Source organism: Stigmatopora nigra, chromosome 10 (assembly GCF_051989575.1).
Source record: "Stigmatopora nigra isolate UIUO_SnigA chromosome 10, RoL_Snig_1.1, whole genome shotgun sequence".
In the NCBI taxonomy this organism is placed as follows: domain Eukaryota; kingdom Metazoa; phylum Chordata; class Actinopteri; order Syngnathiformes; family Syngnathidae; genus Stigmatopora; species Stigmatopora nigra.
In genome coordinates, this window is record NC_135517.1 from 5,339,432 (window position 1) to 5,350,174 (window position 10,743).

A 10,743-nucleotide genomic window follows, 5' to 3' on the forward strand; every position below is an offset into this window, starting at 1 on the left:
ATAAAGCTAAATATTATATTTCCACAGTTAGTGTTAACCCCTAATCACATATTCAGACCATAAAAGTTTCATTTTTCATCTTCACCAAACATGAATGTACTAAAACTGGTTTGCAGGAAAGGGGAAGAAAATCACAGTACAAAACTATAGAAATATGCAAATAAGCTCAATGCATGGAAGGTGAAATGAATGAATTAAAGTGCAAAACAACACCTCGCATCAATTACATTCCTGTACTTAAAGTATTTAATAAAAAAATTAGCAAATTTTTCATAAGGTCGTCAATCAGTTGGAAAAATTCACATAGCTTTCTAAAAAAATGGGGGGTTTCGTTAGATTAGAATTTAAATTGCTGTTTCTAATGATGTGCCTGTTATCATGTGTGTCTGTTTCCCGGATGGACTTTCCCACCTGCAGGAATGTTCCTGGCCGACCTGATCGAAAAGTACTTTGTGTCCCCGACACTGTTCAGGGTGATCCGATTGGCTCGTATCGGTCGAATCCTGCGTCTGATCAAGGGCGCCAAAGGCATCCGAACTCTCCTCTTCGCCCTGATGATGTCGCTGCCGGCCTTGTTCAACATCGGCCTGCTACTCTTCCTGGTCATGTTCATTTTCTCCATCTTCGGCATGTCCAACTTTGGCTACGTGAAACACGGGGCCGGAATCGACGACATGTACAACTTTGAGACCTTCGGCAACAGCATGATCATCTTATTTATGATCACCACGTCCGCCGGCTGGGACGGCCTGCTACTGCCCATTCTCAACTACCCCCCGGACTGCGACCCCCTCCTGGAGAATTCCGGTACCCCCTCCACGGGAGACTGCGGCAACCCCTCGGTGGGCATTTTCTTCTTTGTCATGTACATCATCATTTCCTTCCTGATCGTGGTCAACATGTACATCGCCATCATCCTGGAGAACTTCAGCGTGGCCACGGAAGAGAGCGCCGACCCGCTCAGCGAGGACGACTTTGAGACCTTCTACGAGATTTGGGAGAAGTTCGACCCCACGGCCTCGCAGTTCATCACCTACGCCAAGCTGTCGGACTTTGCGGACGCGCTGGAACACCCGCTACGAGTCCCCAAGCCCAATACCATCGAACTCATCGCCATGGACATGCCCATGGTGAGCGGGGACCGCATACACTGCCTGGACATCCTCTTTGCCTTCACTAAGCGCGTGCTGGGTGACAGCGGCGAGCTGGACATGTTGAGACAACAGATGGAGGAGCGATTCGTGGCGGCCAATCCCTCCAAGGTCTCCTACGAGCCCATCACCACTACGCTGAGGCGCAAACAGGAGGACGTGTCGGCCAGAATCATCCAAAGGGCCTACCGCGCTTACTTGGCCAGGCGGGGCTTCGTTTGCAAGCGCGTTCCCACCAACAACCGAGTGGAGAACGGCGGGAACAATCAGGAACAAGAGAAGGAGGCCACGCCCTCCACCGCCTCCTTGCCCTCTTACGACAGCGTCACCAAACCCGACAAGGAGAAGGAGGACGACAACGAGGGTAAAGGAGGGAGGAACGAGAGAGGAAGAAACCAAAAAGACGTCAGGGAATCCAAATGTTAAGGCCACGGGATAGTAATAATCACGCTATTAACACCACCAATTATAACACGAGGAAACTCACGCCCGCCGCCCGCCGCACGGATGTACAGATTATTTCCTTTGCCAGTCAGAAAAGAATCAGTGTTTTTCATTTACAGCCTTCAGGGGCAAGCGCTCATGAAGGATCGCAAGCTCCTCTCGTAATCAGCTGTGACATCATTTGTATCCAGATGATTGACATCCGAGGCGGAGGAGGCAAGGAGCTCCGAACGGGGGGAGGACTTCACCGGCCGCCGGGAGGGGGGTTGGAGGTTGGGGGTGGGGCCAGAAAGCCAAGCCAGGACCAATGAAATGAAGGACACAAATAACGGGAATGCGTGGAGAGCACCTTTCCATTCTTTAAGCTAGAACTTGTGGATGTGAGCAGCAAAAATGCAAACCGATAGAAGAGGAACACTATTTAGCATTTGGCCCATGCCACTTAACGCGCATTATTTATAGCCACCTTCAAGTGTTGTTTTTTGTTTAGTTTTTGTTTTTCTCTTCAAATGTGGGCTTTCACACCAATTTTGTTCAGGGTCTGTTTATTAATGGGGGTGAACTCAGGCCAAGGGCTTACGTACATCTGCTCAGAACGATTTCCAAAACAAATACATAGGTAATTGTGCTTGTTCGATGCATAGAAATGATTTGCATGATGGCATGTTTTTGACCAGAACTCTTGCATGAACTTTCATAGTCCACAAGACACTAACACTGCAGTGTGGCGCGATGCGAGGGTCGATCATTCCAAACCGATCTCTTCGCTCTCATCACTCTTAAGACATAACAATTGTTGCCTCCACAAATAAAAAAAAAAAAGAGCGGCAATACACGTTGCTATATTAAAATGCACACGCACACGCTAGTGGATCGCAGTTGTGATGTGACTAGTACTTATTTGCTGCTCTCAAAGATTTGTGGGAAAAGGGAAGCAAAGGACGTGATGTCAGAAAATCAGAAGCTTATATTTAACGTTTCTATGCACCTATGTAATGCTCCATTTGCTTTTATTCTTCATGAGTGGCCCGTAGGGGGGGATTTTACAAGTATGGCCTTTTTATTAGTGATGCATTTCCTTTCTAAAAAAAGGGCTGAGAGGAGATTTGGAGCTTATTTACCCAAGTGTGTCCATGTTTTATTTTCCAGTTTGAAAAAAAAATCTCATTTAAGAAGACAGGGGGGAGGAAAAGGTCCAGGAATGAAAAAAATGGCAGAGCAGAAGCAGGAGAAAGCCAAAGAGATCTACTTTTGTTGATCTAAAAACCAGTAGAAGGGTTTGTGTTCGTGATGGATACATACATTTAAGTTTGGGATGATAGTATTTTATTTATCTCTTGAAAGAGACCCTAGAATTGTATGCAATGCTTGAAAAAAAAAATTCTCCCCTTTTTCTCAGGAGTTACTATACGCGTTGAGCTCTGCTACACAATGCAAGTGAATGTGACGGGAGTATTTATTAAATCACATTTCACGCCTTTGTGTTTAATGCCATGATGACGAAATGATCTCAGCTGGCTGCCTTGTTTCAGTCAGGAGGGGGGGGGGGGTGTCATGGTTCATTTTATTGTAGAATATATTGCTTATGATGCTTTCGCTTTGTAGGGATTGAAGCATCTTAGTGAAAGAGACACTTTTATTTTGGGTTTTTCTTTAGTTTTTTTTTGTTTTGTTGCTCTGGCTTGCAAAGTTACTGGTTATAATGGTGGTCGATTGCATCGGGAGGAAGTCATTACAGTTCTAAATTCCTGTTGGAAAATATAAGATAAGCCCATTCACACACAGGAAAACACTGTGAAGTGATGTCACAGATTTGTATAATTGAACTCAACCACTCTCTCTTTCTCTCTCCGCGCCGCACTCAATACCAAATAACTATCAGAGCACCTGACGCATCTCATTGCGCTGTGAGCACACACGCCGCAGTGGAGGTCCAGCACTGTTTAGTGATGTCACTTCCTCTTTTATGGCTGGTTAACCCTTCCATATGTTTTTCAAAACCCTGCAAATGGTTCACTTGCTTGCATGAGTGCTCCAAAAATCAATGTATGGGTGTTGATCTCAAACTCAAACGTCTCTCTCTACATCCATCATGTAATTAAAAAACAAAAACAAAAAAAAACTTCCATTCAGAAACGTGGATTCGTTTGAAAGAAGAAGAAAAAAAAGTACTGTATAAGTTTTTTGGCCTGAAGCTAAAAGGAACTTTCATAAGAACCTAATGTAATATTTTCTTTTAATGGCATGTGTAGTTTTTTGTAAATACTTGTCTACGTCAAAACTACAGCTATTAATCTTACACGTAATATAAATAAGCATAAATAGAATGGCTTCCAGCTTTTGCCCTGTCACACTTGTCAGACATGATTGTCAGAGTAGACCTTTTTTATTCACTTTTCACACAACAAAAAAGGGGATTAAGGGAAAAATAATGTATATTACAAATAAATACCTTCAGATACAGAGCTATATTCCATATATGTATATATATATATATATATATATATATATATATATATATATATATATATATATATATATATATATATATATATATATATATATATATATATATATATATATATATATATATATATATATATATATATATATATATATATATATATATATATATATATATATATATATATATATATATACATATATATATATATATATATGTATATGTATGTAGTTTATATTCTACTACATAGATAAATATATATATTATATATGTATACTGTATATATATAAAAATATATATATATTAGAAGAATATGTGTGATGCAACTCGCCTGTCCACCCTTTTGCAAGGAGGAAAATCCACAACTGGTCATGCAGCTTTTGTTTCAAGTGTATTGGGTCGCTAACCAAAACTCTGGCCCGTGCAGTACCAAAAGTTGCACATAAAGGGCCAGTCCATAATGCATGGTGTCGCAGAGGCCTGCCTTGGTGGGAGGATTGTACTAACCAGCGTACGTACCCCTTTGTACAGGAGTCATCATGTTTTTTTTCCCCCTTTATCTCATTTCCTTTGCGTATACACGCATTCCCAATGCCGGTATCACTTATGTGTGTGTGTGAGTGTGTATGTTGACCTAACCCTCCTCCGTCCGTCATGTTTGTCACACGTCAACTCCACCTCCACTGCAATATGTGTAAAAGACCCAAGGGTTAGTCGTCTTAGTTGCCTGTGTGTTTGTTTCTGGTGCAATATCTCTAAACGGCACGTGCCTTTTTAGCTTCCTATTTAGTCTCTCAGAAAAAGTCGGCAACACGGAGGTCCAAAAACACCCACAGGAGGGAAATCAAAACCGAGCATGATAGTAGCAATGTATTGAGTCCAAATGAGCTGGTATATTGCTAACCCATACACACATTGGTTAGAGTGTGTGTGGACTAACATTCTATTCTATCGTAGAATTATGTAATCCAAGTTGTCTCTCTTCCTTCTCTCTCTCTCTCTTTCTTTCTCTCTCTCTATCTCTCAATTTCATTTTCCCGCAATGTTCAGTTTACAAGCTTTGGAGTTGGTAAAAGCTTGCTTTTTTTGTTGGAGGTTTCTGTCATTTTCAACACTTGGTCTGGATTATCTTTCACTATATATTGTACGGGGCCATTGCTTTGATTTAGCATGACTGGGATATCTTTGTTTTCTTTTTGCTGAAAATAGGCTGACTGTGTGGGGAGGGAAGGGGAGGGGAAACAACTTTTGAATGTCATTATCTCTTGCCACTATTACAGCCAGAGTGAGGAACATGTTGCACAACCACTTGAGACAATTCAGTGAGAATCAGTGAAAGAATGTCAACATTTGAGCACGAATCTATTTCCAAACAATAAAGCAGCCTTCCAGTTAGACTTGCGACTAATGTCATTTTTGGGTGTAACGTGACTTGCAGGCGATTGGACACGTTTAACTTTGCATTGCTTTTTCTCAAACATGACTTTTCCACTGATTTTGACACTTTTCTTGTTCTCATACCATTTATTGTTCCCGTCAGGTCTATAAACAAAGGCAACAATGCATATTTTGAAGCAATGGCATCAACATAAATACAAAAAGAAAACTTCGCGGTAATTTGATGAAACAAACTCACATTTCTGTCAACTGTCCATGTTTTTTTTTTTTTTTAGGATGTTAAGAGAGCACTTTCCCAACTATAGGTCTCTGTTCCGCACTACAAGATGAATTGGAATGGAAAGCAACCCTGCTTGAAGTGTTTTCTCTGTGTGTTTTTATGTATTTTAAACTAAAATTGCTTTCTGGTCCTTAACAGATCCCCACGCAGTACATAAATAATGAATTCATTGCTTTTCATCTAGTCTATAATGACCTTTGTGTGAAAGATGGTTTATATTCCTTCCGTTTTCGTTCCATTTATCCTCACAAGGGTCACGGGGGTGCTGGAGCAGTGGGGGGCACCCCCAACCAATCACAGCACACACTGAGATGAATAACCCTTCACGCTTGCACTCACACTTTTCCTCCATCATTCCCAAAAAACATTCATGATAGGGTCATTGGACACTAAATTGAAACATATTATCTGACTTAATATATTAACACATTTGAATACTATTTTCTAAGTAACCAATAGAATGATGTGCTTGGTAATGCCATTTCACCAACATGCCAAAGTGTACAAAATTCATACCGCTGTAAAACATAAGTGTTCCAGCCACCAAAATGGCTGAGTGATAATATGTGAGCTTGTGGGAAAGAAAGGGAGTGAGCAAGAGACTGAAGGAAGGCAAAGCAGAGGCAGCACTGCAGTGCAGATGTATGAATGCAGTGGCCTGGGCTGAATCAGCAGCCTCTGACTGTACTCTGCTGCTCCGTTTAACGCTCCCTTCCTCCCACCTTCAGCAGAGTGGCACATTGCTAAAGATACAGTAAATGCAGTTTGCATGTTCTCCCAAGGCCTGCGTGGGTTTTCTCCGGGTGCTCCTGTTTCCTCCCACATTCCAAAGAAATGCATGGTAGGCTGATTGGACACTCTAATCTGGTCCTCGCTATGAGTGTGAGCGTGAATGGTTGTCTGCTGTTATTTGTGCACTATGTGGTGAAAGCTTTAAATCTCATTATACTTTTATAATGACAATAAAAGTATCCAATTTAATTCAAAATTGTCGCCTTGTGCCCTGTGATCGGCTGGCCACCAATTCAGGCTGTCCCCTGCCTCTGGCCTGAAATCAGCTGGGATAGGCTCCAGCACCCCCCGCGACCCTAGTGAGGATAAAGGGATTCAGAAAATGAGATGAGACAATTAAGCAATATTTGTTTCAAATGTTAAACTTTTAATGGACTAAGATGGCCTGGAATAAAGGTGAGTGGGTGTAGAATATTAAGTAAAAATGTTACTCAATATTTGGTAAAGCTAGTGTACTGACAGTCTGACACATTGTTTTACAGCATCAGGACCACAAAAATCACGACTACGTCATCTTCACAACATAGACATTGAGTTGGGAGGAAAACCCTAGTGGAGCGCGGTAAGCACCATCTTTTCCCTATTCAATATGGCGGGTCAATATGGGTGTGGTTACGCCCATTAGTGACGCAGGTGCGTAAATTACGCACATGCGCAGTCACTCGCCCTTTGGGGCAGCGTTTTCATGCAGATGGACGCGAGCACCACGAGGTAAGGTATACAGGAATTTACTCGCCTAAGTAGGTTTTTATCACGCTACCAGGAGATTTTTTTAGGAAACAATTGAGCCTAAAACGCTAAAAAATCTGTTAGTTTAATGCCAGGTTGAACACACCGTCGATAACTTTAGTTTGGTGCTCCTCTTCCCCACCGGCAGTCTGCAGCATCTGGCTAGTTAGCATTAGCGTCACAATGAAGCTCCCCATTTGACTTAAAAGAAAATCTTTCCATGATTGAGTCGTGTAGAAAGACTTCAAATCTAATCAAACAAAGCTGAGACATCAACGGGCAATTTGTTGGGTAAATGCTCACTCAAAAATGTAATCTAGAGGCTCGACTTAGTCCCGATGTGTTGTATGTATTGATAATTATCACTGAGTGTTAAACACACATTTCTAATTTTTTATTGTCTCCTAGTTAACCTCCGTCTGTATATTTAATCACCTTGTCTGCAGAAGGGAAAATAGCTCGGAGCACTCACAAACTAACTTATTTTCATTCATTATTGGTCTTGATTGTTTAACTGTTAATCCTCCAATCTCTATATGCTAACTTTTTCCTCTTTTTTTTTTTGCACACATCAGACCTGCCTCCAAGTGATCTTCCTTGCTTGAAGATGTGACATCATTCTGCACTTTGGAGCTTTCTGGGAGGTCAGTATATTTGTTTATTGTGGAATGTCCAAATTTATAGCTTATGTAAATCAATTCTATTTCCATGGTGAAGTTTCACTAACTCATGTTGCAATTTTCTCCCTCTCTCATAGGTGCAGTCCAGAGTTCTCTGGCTCATTGTGGCAGTGATGGATGGATTCAACAACTTCATTTAATCATTTTGATGAATAAAGAGATTTGTGTAGCAATTGTCTTATTTAAAACACTTGGTGAAAAAAGACCTAAAACCCCTGCATGGGTCTTTTTTCTTTTTTTTTTAATTTTCCCTGTCTGTCTGAATCATTCTAATAAAAAAATTTGCTTAAGTATATTTCTGAATTTTTTTTCCAAGTAAAATGGGGCAAAAATTTTCATAAGTATTTTTTGATAATTTTATTCTAAGCCAAATCAATTTTTTTTTTTTCTAAATTTTTGACTTATCAAAAAAAAAAAACCATCAGAATTTTTTAATAAGTGTTTTTACCCTGCTCAAATTTGTTTTTCTAAGTGTGAATGTTTGAAATAAAGCATACTTTATTTCAAAGATGAAAATTTAAGTGTAATGATTTCATGTATTTAAATACTTTGAATGGAACATTATACTTGCATTTTTGCTAAGTAAATGAGTTAAACATATATGCATTTGAAGAAATTTTATTTTTCCACACAAATAAGTGGCTTTCAAAATCTTTGCATCCACCAGTCTTGATTCTTCTTCCCCTTGAGTGGAATTCTGTAGAAAAACATTAAGGTATTATTTCCAAGCAACATTAGTGCCACATGAATTAAAAAAATGGATATATTAGACTTACCATTCTGGTTGGCTTGATGTTCTTTTCGTCCAAAGATTTTAGTCTTTATAACAGGCATCTCCAACTGCAGTGCTTGAGGGCCCCTATCCAGTCTATTTTCCATGTCCACCATCAACACCTAAATCAAATAATCAGGGTTTTGAGAATTTGATTTATATGTGGTGGAGGTATGGAAAACATACTGGATAGGGACTAGAGTAGGAGAGACTGCGGTGTCACTCTTTGGGGAAGTTTGTCTTGTCCCGTTCATTTGGTAAACTTGGATGGACTCTGGAGAGAAGATACAAAATGAGTAGGTTTAGTTAGTACACAGTACATGAAAATAATATATCAATAACCTGAAAAACTTGGGTCCTACCTTATCCACAACATTTGCCTTGTCTTCTTTGGTCTGTGACGATTTTGACAGCTTTCACCTGCTTTGTCACCATCTCCATGGCTTTAAATCCTTTACAAAAAAAAAAACACACGTGATTGCTTATTCAACCATTTTGATGCACAAATGACCCACAATCATTTCCTATGTTATTTCATCCTGAATGAGTTTTCCAGTCAATCATTTCAAATCCATTCATTCTTTAAAAAAAATATTTCCAAAAGAGACACCATTGCTTCTGATTTTCTGAGTCAAACCCATGGGCATTTGTTGAATGAATGAATGTCTCACTTTGGTTTTGTCGAGATTTGTCTAATGCTAAAAAGAGCCAATTGAGAAAAACCTTGAACACTGAACTCTGACTTATTAATACACGAATAGAGAAAATAGATACCATTCAGAAAATGACTGACTCACTTTGCTGACAAACAGCTCGAGATGGTGTCGACAAGCTGCTCCTTTTTTGGCCACATTCTTGATGATTCCCAAACGTCTGTGCTCGTTGAGGATCTGTAACACACAATAGAATGATTTCTTTTGAAACATAAAGGACGATAGGTACCGCAATGTAGCCAATTTGTTTGCAAACATTTCTTCGGTCTCCGTCCACGTGAGGGCTACAGCACGCGATCGAAACTCTTAAAATGAGACACGTGGCCTCAAAATCCCCACATCAAAACATACCCAATGTGCAGCATTGTCTTTTAAGAGCTTTATCGGGTATATCGTCGGTAAATCGTCTATTTTGAGCTCCTCTGCAGTCGAAGACCGAGCTGAGTCGCGTTTCATCCACCATTTTAAATAATGACGGAGGCACTGAACTCTGACCTTAGTGATGACGTACGCTACGCCAATGAGAAAGCCTGTGTCACCAACTCGAAATCCGATTGGTTAAATCAACAGCCCTGACGGTCCACCACTGGTTGTTGTAGTTCATAGACAGAGGTCAAGCTTCCGGTCAAGCTTCCCTCGTGAAGGTTCACAAACATCCGTTTAGCCTTTCAGAATAATGGAGTTCAGCACAAATATATTTATTTTGTTCAGATAAAACGCTTGTGATCTTTTTTTACTGAATGAATTATTTTTAAAAACCGTTACAAATCTAACCAGATTAGATTGCTTCTGCATCAAATGCCATCAATAAAAATAATATTCTGAAATAAAGGTGGTTAGAGTGTTGGCCTGACAGTTCTGGGGTCGAGAGTTTGAACCCAGGTGGGTCTACACTGTGTGGAGTTTGCAGTTTCTTCCTGGGCTTTTTCTAACTTAAAAATAATAAACCTTAAAGCTATTTAGTTGTTTATTAAGAGCCACAATGTCCACAACCCTTTTGAGGATGTGGAAGATGAATGAATGAATGAATGAATAAAGTTGTTCAATATGTTCAGGGATTGAAATCTGCTCACATTTTATGTATACTGTACTAAAAGAGGAAAAAAAACAGTGCTACAAGTTGTTGTCAACATTGTACATTTTAGTGAAAGACAACACTCAAACATCAAACATTTTTGGTATGAAAGACAAAAAAAGACAGTTTTGATTTTTGGGATATGGGTGCAGTATTTTCTTTTGTTTCGTGACACTCTAGTTATGGTCAGAATAGAGAAACATTGCTCCTAATTTGTCATAAGAAAGGACACGAAATAAATATTT

At 40.0% G+C, this 10,743-nt stretch overlaps 1 protein-coding gene and 2 long non-coding RNA genes across 9 annotated transcripts in view; 2 read left to right on the forward strand and 1 right to left on the reverse strand.

Moving 5' to 3' along the window:
- The window catches only part of scn8ab (sodium channel, voltage gated, type VIII, alpha subunit b), a 36,587-nt gene extending 32,824 nt beyond the window's left edge, over positions 1 to 3,763 (forward strand). For all 6 annotated transcript variants that reach the window (XM_077725766.1, XM_077725767.1, XM_077725765.1 and 3 more), the window contains one exon: positions 418 to 3,763. In XM_077725766.1, coding sequence (XP_077581892.1) covers positions 418 to 1,577 — 1,160 coding nt within the window. In that variant the 3' untranslated portion in view covers positions 1,578 to 3,763. The remainder of the gene's footprint in view (positions 1 to 417) is intronic.
- Positions 3,764 to 7,166: 3,403 nt separating this feature from the next.
- On the forward strand, positions 7,167 to 8,107 carry LOC144203747 (uncharacterized). The gene is made up of 3 exons (XR_013327763.1): positions 7,167 to 7,240; positions 7,834 to 7,902; positions 8,016 to 8,107. It is a non-coding gene; the product is annotated as an uncharacterized LOC144203747 (long non-coding RNA).
- A 433-nt stretch (positions 8,108 to 8,540) lies between these two features.
- On the reverse strand, positions 8,541 to 9,918 carry LOC144203398 (uncharacterized). Of its 2 annotated transcripts, XR_013327682.1 has the most exons (6): positions 9,775 to 9,918; positions 9,508 to 9,600; positions 9,073 to 9,162; positions 8,897 to 8,984; positions 8,715 to 8,832; positions 8,541 to 8,635 (listed from the first exon to the last, which is right to left on the reverse strand). It is a non-coding gene; the product is annotated as an uncharacterized LOC144203398 (long non-coding RNA). The 2 variants fall into 2 exon arrangements; XR_013327681.1 differs by having other exon boundaries at positions 8,715 to 8,984.
- Between the last annotated feature and the right edge of the window lie 825 nt (positions 9,919 to 10,743).